Source organism: Ambystoma mexicanum, chromosome 2q, assembly GCF_040938575.1.
Source record: "Ambystoma mexicanum isolate Mex_15411 chromosome 2q, UKY_AmexF1_1, whole genome shotgun sequence".
In the NCBI taxonomy this organism is placed as follows: domain Eukaryota; kingdom Metazoa; phylum Chordata; class Amphibia; order Caudata; family Ambystomatidae; genus Ambystoma; species Ambystoma mexicanum.
Genome location: NC_090924.1, coordinates 213,540,225 through 213,556,137, shown reverse-complemented (window position 1 = coordinate 213,556,137; position 15,913 = coordinate 213,540,225). Strand labels below are relative to the sequence as shown.

The following is a 15,913-nucleotide window of genomic DNA, read 5'->3' as shown; positions in this document are numbered from 1 at the left end:
GTCCTCACCAGATGAATGGGAGAGATTCAGACTGAAAATGCTCAAAGTATTTGAGAATGCGGCCACGACCACTGTCGAAGAAAAGCAACCCGACAGAGAGAGGGCAAAAAACCTGTGCGCTCTCGAGCGTCTAGGAGAAAACTCCTTGAGAGCCTTCCGAGGTTCCTTCGAGTAGAGAAAACACTCCTTCAAAAATAAAGTCTTCGACGCCGAAAGATTTGCTGACTAAGAGGTCTTGGACACCTCAGCCGTCAAAGCCCTTGACAGCATTGAAGACTTCAACGCCATTGTCTATGCACATGCCAAAATCCTCAAAGGAAGTTGAGGAAACTTTCACCCCACTACCAATGAAAGACTTTAAGTCACTTTCCTCAATTTATGAGGATGATGAGCCATCTTCGGATGAATCACGTCCTTTTGGGTTACAATATGGGACACAAGGTGTTCCAGAGGCCTTAATATCAGAGGACTCGAGGATAAAAAATGTACATGAGACTCTGCAAACTGCAAGTGGGATAGACACTTCCACCGAAATTGAGTTTGGAATTCCAGATCCCTCACATCATGCTGATGGATCGTACAGGCAACTGATGTCTAGGGTCATAGAATATCTGGGATGGATTAGACCTGCACCACTTTTTGAGCATGATGACTGCACGGATATTTTAGATAAAGGACCCCAGGAGGACCCTATTCTTCCTTTTCATGTAGCCCTACAAAGACTAATTAATGCCAACTGGGAAACGCCAGAACTAATTCCAGAAGTGAATTAAAAAAATTGACAAGCAACTAAAGGGCGTCAAGCAGTGATCCGTGTTATCTAACAAAACATCCTACTCCAGAAAGTATGGTGGTTCAGGCCCCACATCCAAACAGCATGCATACCCAACAATTCCAGCTGACTGATGACAAATGCTAAGATGCTTTTGCAAAAAAAGGTCTCATCTGTGGGGAGCATGGCCCTTAAATTGGCAAATCCCACGTGCGCACTGACTAAATTCACTTTCACCCTATGGGATTGTATATCGATGGCGGCTGAACATATCCCTTAAGGAGAAGAAAGACGTTTTTTAAAATATTGTCAAGGATGGGAAGGATGCAATGTGCAAATCCCTACAAACTTGTCTTGACTCTAATGACTGTATCAGTAGGGCTATGGCGGCTACCACTGTAATGCACACATTTGCCTGGTTAAGAAAGTATGATTTTGCTCTGGATGTGCAATCCAGACTTCTTAACATGCACTTTGACGGGACACATTTATTTGGCAACAAGACTGGCGAGAGCCTGCAGAAGCTGCAGACCTCGAAAGCAGCAGCCAAATCCCTTGGTGCTGCAATCAGACAGCCACAAACTCGCCCCTCTGGAACAGCTTGGAGGGGCAGGTCCTTTTGCTATTACTCCTCAGTTGGAATAATGAAAGGACTGTCCTATCAAATAGGTCAGAGAAGATTCCCGTGTGATGGACGGGGAAGAGGTGCAAAGACCGCCCAGGCAACGGCTACTTTGCCCTGAGTCGCTGCATCTGCTGCCTCAAAACCTCTCTGAGGGCTCATTACATGAAACCCCGGTGGAAGGTAGACTCCCACATCATCTGAAATAATGGCAGGGCATTACTTCAGATACATAGGCATTGGAAACAGTAGCCCAGGGTTACTGCCTTTCCTTTCTAAAAAAAAAAGGCCCCCGGATCATCCACTAGGGACCAACTCTTTCAAAGTTCCAGATCTGCTCCTTGTGCAGGAAATTATGACCTTGCTGGAGAAAGAGTCAACTACCCATACTTTCTCATTCCCAAAAAGGACAGAGGATTGAGACCCATCTTGGAGAGTCTTGAACAACGTCCCCAGGAAGGACAAGTGCAAGATGGTTACCCTTTCTCAGATCCTTCAGGCCCTCCAACTTCAGGACTGGATGGTATCATTGGACCTTTAAGCACAAAAGGTACCCGAGGTTCACTGTTGGTGGTTCTCATGATCAATTTCGAGTTCTGCCATTTGGGCTGACCTCCGTCCCAAGGGTTTTGATCAAGTTGATGGCGGTGGTGGCAGCAAGTCTCAGGAGAGGGGGGGGGGGTAAAATTCACATCTACCCCTATCTGGACGATTGTCTGATCAGGGCACATTCTCCCGAACAGGCCATCGAGCATTTCAGCTCCACCTGTCACTCCCTCCTTAGACTGGGCTTCTCCCTCAACTTCAAGAAGTCCCACTTGATACCACCTGAAAGGCACCAATTCATCGGGCAGTCCTAGATGCATACTTGGGGGGAAAGAAATCACCCCCCAAGGTGAGGGTGCTGGACATTCTGCAGATGGTCACCAAATTCTAGAGTGCTCCGTGTCTCCCGGCCTTCGATTTTCTTTTCTAAATCTTTTTTCAGTTGGCCTCATGGCATCCTGCATTTTCCTGGTGCCAGAGGCTCGGTAATGGGCTCTCAGGACTCAATGGTCCCAATTCTCAGGCAGGATATCAGACCTTCTTCAGGTTCCAAACAGAATCACACGCAACCTTGTGTGGTGGGCCTGCAAGGACGATGTTCTGAAGGGAGAACCCTTTTGGCAACCATGGCCAGAGATAATTGTAGTGAAGGACGCCTAACCCACGGGGTGGGAAGCCCACGCCAACAAGCTGACAATCAGCAGTCGTTGGTCTCCATTGGAGTCCAAACAACACATCAACCTTTTGGAGCTGAGGGCATTCAGACTTTTGCTGAAGGCCTTCCTGCCCTCTGTACGGGGAAAGATTGTCCTGACAATGACAGACAACACGGTAGCCATGTACTACCTCAACAATAGAGGAGAAGTAGGGTCACTACCACTGTGCAGAGAGGCAATGCAGCTCTGGTTCTGGGCAATTCAAGAAGGAATCTCATCCAGGTGCTGGGGTGGGATTGTAAATGAGAATATTCTAGTGTGAAATATTTGGGTATTCATATTACTCAAGATTTTGGAAAGTTAGTAAGTTATAATGTGGATAAAATCATTGAGGTTCATAGGCGGGATATTATGAGATGGGGACGTGTTAATCTGACTCTTTGGGGCAAAATTAATGCTATTAAAATGATTTTGCTGCCCAAGATTCTGTATGTTGTTCAATCTCTGCCTTTACATTTTACAAAGGGAGCATTGGCACGTGTAGATAGATTGTTTCAGGATTTTTTGTGGGGATTTGGGAAGAGAGCCAAGATTCCCCGGTACATTATGGTCAGGAAAGTTAAAGATGGGGGATTTGGGTACCCGGTATTGAAAAACTACTGTAATGGTTTTTTGTTAAACAAAGTGTATAATTACACTGGTGTAGACCTGAACCGGGTACCGTGGTGGGTACAAATTGAGATGCAGCGGTTTTTGCCTTATGATATTAAAGGTTTGTTTTCTTTTGGAAAGTTGCCTAAGAAGGTACGGTGTTTGAAATCGGTGTTAGCTACCAAAGAAGCGTTGTCGTCATGGATTATAGGTACTGGTCAGGGACTATATCTTTATGAAGAGGCTTCACTTTGGCATAATCCTGGTCTGCAGTATAATAATAAGGTACTGACTTGGAAGAGTTGGATTCAGAGGGGAGTTTTGATTATTGGCGATGTGTGAAATGATGCTGGGGTGGTACCTTTTGGGAGTTTAGTTGAGAAATTTGGTTTGAGGGACAGGGAATTGAGAAGATATGAAATTTTGGTAGCTTTACTCTTGGAACGGAGAGAAATGTTGGATGCTCCATTCTTGAAAAAGCCAGAGAATTTTGATATATTGGAAATGGGATTTCAAAAAGTGTCTACATTTATGCAGTTTATGCAACTGGATGGGCAATGGTTGGACTCGTGGGAAAAGTTGAGGTTATCGTGGACAGAGGAGTTGGGCAGGGAACTCACATTAAAAGAATGGGATAAGATTTGGAGAGTGCCGACGACAGCCAAAGTGGATTTGCAATTACGCTACATACATCAAAGGATATTGGGCAGAATATATTGGACTCCAACACGTATGTGCAAATTGGGTTTAGTTGATAATGATTTGTGTTGGGGTTGTGGAAAAGAACAGGGTACTCTGTTACATATGTTGTGGCATTGTGAAAGAGTGGTAAGATTTTGGAGGGAGGTTATTGACAGGATTGATCAGGTCTGGCACATTGTTTACCCACGCAATCCCTTAGCAGTTATATTCCTGTCGTATGGTGGTGGGCGTAATGTAAGTTGGGTGATATTGTGCGGGGTGCGTAAAGTTTTGTTGGTGGCGGTTAAACAAGTGTTGAAGGTCTGGAAGACACGAAAAAAGCCGACAGTGGAGGAGTGGATTTTGGATGTTAGAGCTTTATCAAGATTTGAAAAAACTATGTTTAGTAAACAAAACAAGGCAGAACTTTATGATGAAATGTGGGAGAGTTTTAATGACCTTTATGGATAATGCTAGGTTGAATTATAGAGTGGAGTGAAATGGTTTACTTTCAGGTACTTTACATATAGGGGGGGGGGAATTGTGTTGTTTATGTGGTTGTTTTGTGTAGTCTTGTTTGTCTGTTATTTGTTTGATATATCTGGTTTGGTTTTAAGTTAATTTTACATTTTTATATGGTGGGATATGGGGTTATGGTATGAAATTCTGCTGTATTGCTTCCTGCTATTGTATATTTTGCAGTTCAATGACTTATGATGATGATACTGCTTGTTGAATATTGTTGAAAATGAGAAATAAAGAGTTGAAAAAAAAAAAAGAAGGAATCTCATTATCAGCAGTTCATCTAGCCGGAGAGAACACAACGGCCGAAGCTCTGAGCAGGCAGAGCACAGTCTCCCACAAGTGGAAACTAGCTCAGGAAGTCCTTCAAGAGATCTTCACTCTTTGGGGAACCCCTCGAGTGCATCTGTTTGTGACAAGTGCCAACCAGAAGTGCGAACTGTACTGCTCCAGTGAATTTCCCCAAGAGGAGCTCTAGGAGATGTGTTCGTAGTAGACTGGGAGTTTACACTCCTGTACGCATTTCCTCCAGTTCCAGTCATTCCTCATTTGATCAGGAGGTTGAGAAAGTTCGGGAAATCCATGATCCTAATTGCTCCAGATTGGGCCTGGAGGATCTCAGCTTGGTTTTGAAATTCCTAATGTGTGCTCCGTTTGATCCTATTCATTCCTGCCCTCTACGATTACTAACTCTGAAGACAATCCTTTTGGTTGCTCTTACATCAGCCCGTAGAGTGGGTGAACTCCAAGCCTTGTCCTGCATGCCTCCTTACACAGTCTTCTTTAAGGATAGCCTTAAGGTTAAACCTACTTTCTTACCAAAAATTGTGTCTGAGTTTCATTTAACGTAAGAAAACATACTTCTGTTGTTTTATCCTCCACCTCATCCTGGAAAGGAAGAGGAGAGAATACACAGACTTGACCCTAAACGTGCACTTAGTTTCTACTTGTCCAGGATGTGTAAGTTAAGACATGATGATCAACTTTTCGTTGGTTACATGGGCTATAAGTTGGGTATGGCCGTCGCAAAACAAAGCTTATCCAGGCAGATCATTTTTAGAATTTCTGAATGCCACAGATTAGCTGGAAAAGGTCTGCCTAAGGGTCTCGGAGCTCATTCGACCAGAGGCATAGCTACTTCCACTGCCTTACAGAGTGGAGTCACAATACTGGATATTTGTGCAGCTGCCACATGGTCCTCCATCCACACATTTACCAAGCATTATAGTATTCTAGTCTGGACTCTTCATCAGGCAGGGAAGGCGGTTTTGGGAAGGCCATTTTACATTCCGTACACACAGACTAATACGGAACTCCTAAGTTCTTATTAGAAATTGAAAATTCTGACTCCCTCCTCCAAAAATGCAAGCACTGCTTTGGGAGTCTATCATAAGATGAGGAGTATGTCGGAGGACACAATCCATTCGAACGACGAGTTACTTACCCATGGTAACTTTCTTTCGATTGGATGTTCCTCCCACATATTCCTCATTGCCCCTCCCTACCTACCCCGCAGTAGAATTTCATTGTTACTGCAGTTTACTCTCTTTCAGGGTGAGTAACTGTCGGGCGTAGGCTAAAACAATACGCATAAAAACAGAACTGAAGCCAACAGTCGCTGCACGTGCTATATACCTGTTATGAGGTTGACATTGAGACGGAGGCCCTCGAAGGCCATGGAGTCAACGGGCATCGACACATAGCATCCCCTAATGGAAAAAATGTCTGAAGCAGCTAAAGCTGGATGTGAAGATATCATGAACTCAAGAATAAGTGGGACGAACATCCAATCGAATGAACGTTACCACGGGTGAGTAACTTGTTCTTCTGTGCTTTGGAGGGTGGTCCTAGCTTGTATTTGGACAGTAGAACCTTTAACTCTTTCTTGTGGGGCAAATAGTTAACTTGAGAAATGGTCATAAGCCTCTTATGGGTATTTTATCCAGAGATGATGGAATACATTCCTCGGCCAGATTAGCTAGATTGATTTACAAATTGCAATCATATCAGTTTTCCGCTCTGCATGTTCCTGGAAGTGAAAATGTAGAGGTAGATTTCGTGTCACTTTTGCCTTTGTTGAAAGAGAATGGTGCGTGCAGTCCCAAATGTGAAATTGAGTTGCTAGCTGACTGTGTTTCTACATCATTTGACATGCCTTGGATAGGTTAGAAAGTAGTCTCAGAGGTTGAATATGACACCACAGTAATGCATGATCACGTGTTAAGGAAAGTGTTGGGAGTTCTGTTTCAAGGTGGTAGGCAAACGATAGTTACACAAAAGTGCTTTAAACCTAATTGAAAAGTTGTTCAGGGGTCAATGGTTATTGGAGATACATTTGTACGATTAAAAGGCTTGAGACACAAGCTCAAGGTCATCATTCAGAGAGATTGCATGGCTGGAACTGGAAAACTATGCTGCTGCTCATCTCGGGAACTAAAAAGTTCTGTGGCACCAGGTGCTGGGGGAGGTGGTGAACACTAAAACGACTGGACTCGGGAAATGTGGTTTACAGTTTGTTTTAACAATGCAAAATTATCAAGGTGAGTTAAATTAGTGAATATCGAAGGCCTTATGAATAACCAAATATTCTCTCACCTTCTCCCATGGTGCTTGCTGATTTTTGCTGATTAGCTAGTTGCAGGATTTCTAGGTCCTGTACCCACTGCTGTGTAACAACAAAAGTCCCTAAGAAGTCCAACATGGAATTGCAACCTTGGCATCCCTGTTTGCTGCACCAGTGTGTCTCCTCCAGTTGCAGGTGCAAATCTACCCTTTTAAGGCTTTTGAGTTGGAGCCAGGAGTCTCTGCTAGCATGCTATGCCACATGCCTCCTCTTCACCTTAAGAGTTGCTGTTCTTCTAAGTGCCTTGGTACTCTGAGCTCCCTGCCTGGGTATGTACCTCCTTCCGTCTCAATTTAACTTGGGATAATCTGGCCTCTTCCTTCCTTCCTATTCATGCTGGTTTCCTCACAACCTCATCCAGCTGTTACCACCTCCTCCATGGGGTAACCACCACCACTACCACCACCTCCTGCTATCACAAACTACTCCAGAGCAGAACATATATAACCACCTCCTCCAAGTCTTTACCACCTCCTCCAAACATTTAAAAACCTCTAGATAGAACCATAGCCTGCAGGTCCTTACAACTTCCTTCTGATGTTACCGTTGCCTCCTGCACCTTACCAGCTCCTCATCTTTAACCTTCTACTCCAGTTCTACACCACTTCCTCCTGATGTTATTTGTTCACCCCAACAGCCTTCACTCCTCTGCAGTCCTTATCGCACTAGATTCCTCCAACCGCCATCCACAACCTGCTCCAACAAGCCAAACTGACAAACTAGTCTGCTCAGTTTATGTAGGGAGGCCCTCGTTGTCTATGAAGGCAATGCTGGGTGAGGGTCTGCATCTCTAACTCCCAATTGTTGGTTTTCTGGATTGGCTATTTCCAGCCTCACCTGGGCCCATTTGAGTCTATGAGGGCTGACCTAAACCTATCAAGCCTTGTTACCATCTTGGAATTCATGTGGTGCTTCTAACCCTATTTCCATATTCCTCATAGTATTTGTGATTTTTAGTTTTTTGTTTTGGCAAGACGTGCTTTTGTAGAGCTGCGTGGGTCTGCAGATGCCACTGGAGGCATGTTCACAAATCCCATAGTGTCTGCCTTATTGTAGTTTTTAGGGAAAAAGGAGGGGCTTTAGGATCTATAATTGAGACATGGTTTGGCAGAGTCAATGTGACTGTCCCCACCAAGTGAAAAATGTCCAGGGATAGTGGCCCGGGGATCCTCTCCCTTCCACCCCTGGGCCTATCATCCATTGGCTCAGGGAAGCACCCGGTCCCCTGAGTCACTTCTTTGGTGGTGCCCAGAGGGAGGCAGAGGACTATGTCACAGGGCGGGTGCATAAAAAAGAGTTGTGTAAAAAACTGCATTAAAAATGTGAATCTGGAAAAGTGAAATACATTAGAATGACAAAACCTTTTGGAATGATGGATTTCCTAGTGAGCTATTATAAAATGGTGTACAAAATGTATCATCTCTAGATTTAACTAAGAATATTTAGTATTGTGTGAAATGCAAGGTTTTTTGGGGATTTTATTTCTACTTTTTGCACAGGCGACATGCGATCTTTAACTAAATGTATACGTAGCATCAAAGTGCAATGCATTTAAATATGGTTGTAATTAATTTGTGTACGTGTTCTTCTTGCCATACCAGGGTCTGACGGTAGCATGCCGTTGTCAATATTCACCAAGGTTCTATGACATTCAGAGGGGAAATGGGGAAGCTGAGATATCTCAAGATATAACTTGGATTGTCTGCTAAATAAACCTGAAGGTCTTTCACTTCTTGTAGTGTTATTGAGCCACAACACTTCCTCTGGGTGTAAAGGTAGTGTGACTGTAAAAAGGTTGGGAGATATCCACTTTGACAGATGAAGAGATTACAATATCTGAGTTTACTTGCCAACTGTGTTTTTGGTTGTACTTGACCAGACATTTCCTGAATAATTGTGACACATTGAAAAAGCAAAAGCTATTTATACTGTTCTAAGAAGTATAATAAATAGTGGGAGGCGGGGAGGGATTTAAATTGGAAATGTTTGTTGGAGAGGATTGAATCCATATCTCCTGCATCTGTTCCCATCCCAACCTCTGGTCTTCCAGTGCTCTGGCAATGACTTGTACCGTTGTGCCTACCATCATACTTTCGGTTGATGACTCCTGCATGCACTGGAGCCTGAGCATACATGTTCATACCTTTTCCAACAACAAGGATCTACCTACTGTTGAAACAATAGTGCCTCATATTGCTATTGGCCGTGTATCAGGCAAACTTTGGAGCCATAATGGTGAAGTGTTGCTAAAATTTCAATTTCAGGCCAGGGAAGAAAGAGCAATATGTCAAAATGTCGCGCTGGAGTACAGTGCAAGCAGATTAACAAAATTACGTAAATACCTGGTTAGCTAAGAAATTGACTTAGTAGAGCAATTCAAAGTATCGCTAGCTGCGGGCCCCATTTCTCTTTGTATTTCCAAGCCATTGTTGGCAAGGTATCGGAGGCTTAATAAGCCAGATACTTTCCAAGAAAACAATGCATAATACCTATTCAGTTGTTTGGTAGGATCAGAAAGCCTACTGTAGTAGATACTCTGAGTCATCACACCCTTTGTCTGGGACCTGGCTCTGTCAACTGCTATTCCGTTACAGTATGCAAGGAACTATGACTCAAAATCTTGCCTGCTAGATTTGGGAATATTCTGGGTCTTTTATGCATGGCATGTTCAAATGTATTCATTTTGTGTTCTTTCTCCTCCTTTTAGTGCTGGGAATCACGAGTCGGTCAAGAAATGTATAAATTGATGATTTTTGACTTCATCATAATTTGTGCTTTGACCCTTTTGGTGGAATTCCCAAGAAAGTAAGTAGTAGAAGGAAATTCCTTTATGTATTTCAGTTTAAAATATGTTTCATTTTGTGTGCCAATATGCTATGCTTGGATTTGAATCCTTGTCATTCGTGTTTTTACATTTGATGCAGCACCTTTTACTTGCTAAATAACAAGTATGGTTTGTAGTCACTGCACTAGAGAGAGGACACTAGAGGCGAGTTACTGAGTAACACTGATAAATCTACATTAGTTGATTTAGATTGTTCAAACTTTACAAGAAGGATAGCTTTATTTAGAGGATGGGTTCATGGAGATTTGACATGTCCAATCATATATTCAGTAAGCACAAAAGTGATGGGTGGAAGGTTTTGAATGAATCTAAACCACTGGCATTGCTCTGGGCAACCTTCCACACCACCATTTTTTAGCCCGTCTGCCCCATTGCAAAAGGGGTCCAGCCATATTCAAATCAGTCAGGTGCTGCCACCAATGGTCGCAGCCCAACCCATACCGCTAGGCCAGGTCCCCTCTGCACGGAAACACAAGCAACCCAGACATGTTTCGGCCTTGTTTGGCCTCCTCAGTGAGGTGCAGCTTGGTTCCCTATGGCGCAGCGAGCAAGGGACCCACGTCTGGGCCCAGAGCAATGCCAGTGGTTAAGATTCATTCTAAACCTTCCAGCCATCACCTCTTTGTTTTTGCTTTGTCACCCGAGTGGGACGGGTATGCCCAGACGTGAGTCCCGTGCCTGCTGGGCCTAGAGACCCAAGTTACTCCTCACTGATGAGGCCCAACTAGGCCGAAACATGTTTGCGGATGCTTGTGGTCTCGTGCAGAAGGGATGTGACATAGCAGTTCGGGCTGGACTGCCCCTTTTGGGGTGGGACCAAGCCTAATTTGCATATGGTCTTTCCCCTTCAGTAATGGCTTGGCAGGCGAAGAACGATGGTCTGAAGGGTTGCCCAGAGCAATGCCAGTGGTTAAGATTCATTCTAAACCTCCAAGCCATCACCTCTTTGTTTTTGCAATCATACATTCAAACAGGTTTAGTCCATGGCTGTGCTAACAGTACATTTGTCATCTGTACAATTCCAAGCAATAGCGTTTGTTCAAGAACATCAGAAAGATCAAGAGTTTTACTTGAGATGTGTTTTGGTACCATAAAAAGATCTGCGGTTCCAGACTAATTCTAAATCTTTCCAATCTGTCAGTTCTTGACAATGGGAACCTTCCGCATGACAACTCTGTCTTCGATTTTGGAGACATTGTAGCAGGATGAATGGTTGTGTTGTACCCTACCTCCAAGGTATGCAGCACAACATCCCAACCTTGAGGAGCACTAAAATGTGTATTCTTTGCCATAATCTAAGTCCACCATAAATGTAGGCACTTGCCTTTTGGACTGAATGTAGCTCTGAGAGCATTCTTGCTTACACCCTCACTCAGCTCATTTAACCTAATTCTTGGCCCCTCATTGCATAATCTCTCTCACACACATTTCAACTTTGTTTTTCCATTTCCACCTCCCTTCTCTCCTTCTCTCTCTCCACCTCTTCTAGATCTAAAGTCAAGTTTAAAATGTATTTATTACAGCACCTGACTCAGATATGATCATCTCTCCTAACCCTCGAACCACTCCAGGTATCTTCCTTTGAGTAGATCATTAATGGCTTCTGCTCTGCTCTCTGCTCCCCCTTTGAATTCCACTACCCCACTTGCATTTATGTTCCTTTGCCCTCTGCCCCCAGCTCTGGATCACTTAGAGCCCGAGATCCACAATACTGACCTGCACCTATATTTGCGACAATGGCATAAATCCTGCTCCCCTCCAGTCCTGCCCTGCAAGAAAGGAGGACTTCTCTATCCTCATTACCATTCTGATTGCATTAAAACCCACCTACTTCACTAACCTAATCTCCTCTGTGCTCTCACCTCATAAACTGTCCTTTAAGCTGCTGCTCTTCCCATGATGAATCTCTTCCGTTTTTTGCTTTCTTTCAACAACTTTGCACTGTAGCCCTCATCCAATATCTCCAAGTTCCTTGAAATATTTATCTGCTTTGCCCTCCTTCTCTTCACCACCTCTGACTTCTAATCCATCTTTCTCTCACTCCTTTTCTACAACCTGTGTTGGCACCCATTGTCCAACCAGTCCTGTGCTCCCATGGATCACTTAATTGTAAAAAAGCGTGCTCCTCTAACATGATTTCATTGGTCTTGACTCTTCAGCAAGGATTTCCCCAGTCTGCTGCAAAATAGCCTTTGGTTTACCCATCCTCAAGGAGAACTGTGAGGACTTGAACAGTGCCAACTATCAGTTCTATCCACTGTTTCAAGATCCTGGAGCACTTCCAAATGATCACCAGATACCCAAGCGGTTAACATGTGCTTCATCACAATCCAGTATGGATTCAATGTAATGTAAAGTACTGTGATATAGCACCCTTCTGCCAATAATGGTGTCTTCTTTGCTCATGGCTCTTTAGGAAAAGTTGGCTGGGTGTGTTAGTTGGATAGCGGGAAGGCCTATGCAGGAAACCTGTGGGGTTGATGGACAGGTCGAAAATACCATTACATGTGTACGGCATAAATCCCTGTTTATGGTTGATATGGAACGAGCAGGTTGGCTGTATGGTCAGCCCCCAGATTGTAGATGGCAACGGACTGAAAGGTTGTTGCTAGAAGATGGATAGGGTCTGACTCCGTTACGTGCAGAAGACCTGGTTGGTCGTCTGAAGGAATGTGGGTAGCGTAAGGATGCACAATTTTAGTAGTGAGGAGTTAGTTGAGGGCTAGGAAGAGATTGGTAGTCTTGGGGTGTTGCTTCCTGGCTCTTAGTTATAGATTTCACTGAGATTCAGGTGTGGACCAGTGTTGCACAACAACAAACTGCTCTTCGTAAAGTTCCAGAAGTTTCATTTCTTCTTCTTTCCATAGCGGCCACTGCACAGAAACCAAAGTGACCCATGTCTCCAGCTTTCTCAATACTGCCCACCAGAACAGACTCTCAATCATCCTTAATCATCTTGATTGTTCTGCAGCCTTTGGCCTGGATTATTTACCCCTTCTATTTGTAACCCTCTCCAATCCCGGAAACTGCACTGAACTGGATTGCTTCTTCCTCTGATAATTTGTCCTCCTCTACTGGGACATGGAGACCTCCACGTCCTCCCCTATGCCAGTAGCAATCCACAAAGGCAACTTGCCTTGACCCAGTGCTCTTTTCCCTCTACACTGCCTCCCTCTGCATGCTCATCTCCTTCAGGTTTTTCTACCACCTCTTTGCCGGTTGTATGCAGATGGTCTTTCTATTTTCCCTCCTTAACACTAGCCACATTTTCAAAAGTCTCAGACTGCCTTTTGAATGTCACTCACGGAATGGCACTGTTATCTCATGCTTTACCTCCTCCAATAATGAAGTTATCTATCCACTTAGTAGAGGAGGAGCCAAATACCCCTACCAGAAGCTCCGCCCCATGTTGCCTATATGTTGGGAACTGGAAATTGCGACACGTGCAGTATCAATGAGGATGCCTATACCCCAAAGAATTCTTGAGACAAGGTATCCATTGAGAAAACCCTATATGCATTCACAAAGAAGTAATAGTCTTCTGGAGAAAGTCCCGGAAGAAGTATGAAAGTGAATGAGAAAGGAGACTGGTGACATCATACGAAGCAGAACTGACACGCACAGGAAAGAGACCAGAGACAAAAGACGAAAGAACATAGATATTCTATAAGATCTGAAGAGGAGGTGTCGAAGTTAAGCAACATTTCGGGATCAAAATGAAGATGATCGTGCGAAGAAACACTGAAGAAAATGCAAAGTAATATTTATAACTGTACAGATGCTGTAACGGAAGTAGACAAAGTAATCCGGAGGCTGGCTACGTAGTGAATAGATTGCAGTGATACGCCAATGTATATGTATAGACATGTCTAGAATCTGGATATACCACGATGCACTTTAGCAAACTTAAACCCTGTGAATGGAAAGGGCTCAAGTGTGGCGCAATTGGAAAATAAATGATGGTGAAGGAGGATTCAAGAAAGACTTGCTGGCCCAGCACCAAGAGTCGGGGCCACCGTGAGCCTGGTTGTATGTCAAGAAGCTACATGAAAGTGAGAAAGAAACAAACTTCTGTTTGAGGTGAAATTGAAAACCACTGAAGGTGCCAAGAGTTCATCATTTTAATACTATTTTATGCAACGAAAAACTCAAACGTGGTCTCCAGTCACATGGTCAGATAGAAATAGAGTTTGGGTCGAGCTACACCGAAACCAGAGATTAGGACCATGCCACACTCCCTTTAATTCTCAGGCACAGTGAACCTCTACAAGGCCGAGTTCAAAGCCTTAACTGAATGGCAGACCGCAGGAGTGATGATAGATGTTGGGCTAATTGGGTGGGGAGGCATGACCAGGCCAACCCTCCCAGCACCTGGGGTAATAAGCTTGCGTGCTGCTACATGTGGAATATTCCAGAAGGGTACAAGCGTGCCAACCAATTGTAGAGGGTCGCATATCAAAGAGCCCTATAGTTTGTGAACCAATAAATAGTTGTGTATTTTATGACGATGAAGATGACTTGTACTAGAGGAGGGCTCAGTTGTCCACCTGATCTTAGAGACCCAATCACAACCCCCGTATGGAACGTGTACCTAGATGTTCCCTGTAAGCCTCTCACATCCCCTAATAAGTTTTCTTAATTTGCCACGTAGTGTGACGTCAATGATGATGAATTTTTGCTATAAACCTGTTTTTTCATGTAACACGTTGAGATTGCTGTGCGACGTCAGATGATGTCCGTTGTACTCCCTGTTTTAGATAATTGTTAATAAAACAGTACTTCGTTTTGCCAACTTTCTGAGTCGGTTTGATTATTGATGTATGAGTAAATTCTGCATCCCCATCCATCTATCAGTATTGCTACCTCGTCTTAAAGGACTCCCAGGTTTAGGGTTTCAACTTCTGTGCCCAGTAGGTGTATTTGTATTTCGTTTATTTGAATAGCGCGCCTGGCCCAGGGGCATCTGGGCGCATATATTAGGTTACACAGACAGAAACAAACAGTAGATACCACTCGATATGAACAATCACAAAAAAATGTACAAAGATAGATCACAGGGTATATACAGTTAAATTACATGCAGTTGCAGTGGTGGAGTAAAGTCCAATGTCATGTTAATTATAGATGCGGCGCTGGGGAGTGGTTGTGTGTGTCTTGGGCAACGAGCCATAATTTGGCTTTGCTCTTAAAGGAGAGGAAAGAAGGTTCTGATCTCAGTGGGTTGGGCAGTGCATTCCATAGTTTGGAGGCCAGGACAGGAAAGCTGACCCCCTGCACCATGATTTCTGTATTTTGAATCTGGGTAGGGATAGGTAATGAGCTTGGGCTGCTCTCTGAGGCCGGCTAGAGGATTGTGGCGTGAACTGGCTTACCAGATAGTTGGGTGCCTTATTGGCCAGGCATTTATGCGTGATGGCAAGGGCTTTGAGAGAGACTCTTTGGGTTACTGATAACCAACGTAGGTTGAGTCTGGTGTCTGTTATGTGATGGCTCCTAGGAATGTTCAAGGCAGCACTGATGGCATTATTTTGGGTGACCTGGAGCTTGCTGATGTTTCGTTGGCTGGTCCCAAGGTAGAGGGCATTACAGTAGTCAAGTTTAGGTATGATCAGGGTTCTGGCAAGAATGATGCCATTTGCTGTGGTAAGGAACGGGCGACAGGCTGTGATGAGTTTGCAGGTGTAGGCGGATGCCGAAATCACAGCACTGGTTTGTTTAGAGAAGTATAAGGAGGAATCGAGGTAGATGCCTAAAGTTTTGGTGTCCTTAGAGCCCTTGATAGTATTGCCATCGGTGATAAAGGATTTGAAGGTAGGGTCTAATCTGCTAAATCGATAGGTGGAGCCCAGAATGAGGAGCTCTGTCTTGTCATCATTACGACAGAGCTCGTGTTGGACCATCCAAGCCTGAATGACCTGATAGATATCATTTAAGGCTTTAGTGTCAGCTACATGGTCTCCAGTGATGGGAATGAGTATCTGGGTGTCATCTGCAT

At 44.1% G+C, this 15,913-nt stretch overlaps 1 protein-coding gene across 2 annotated transcripts in view; it reads left to right on the top strand.

Moving 5' to 3' along the window:
- TMC7 (transmembrane channel like 7) overlaps window positions 1-15,913 on the top strand; it is a 950,504-nt gene that overhangs the window by 593,984 nt on the left and 340,607 nt on the right. For both annotated transcript variants that reach the window (XM_069647142.1, XM_069647143.1), the window contains exon 11: window positions 9,781-9,878. In XM_069647142.1, the coding sequence (XP_069503243.1) occupies window positions 9,781-9,878 (98 nt within the window). The remainder of the gene's footprint in view (window positions 1-9,780; window positions 9,879-15,913) is intronic.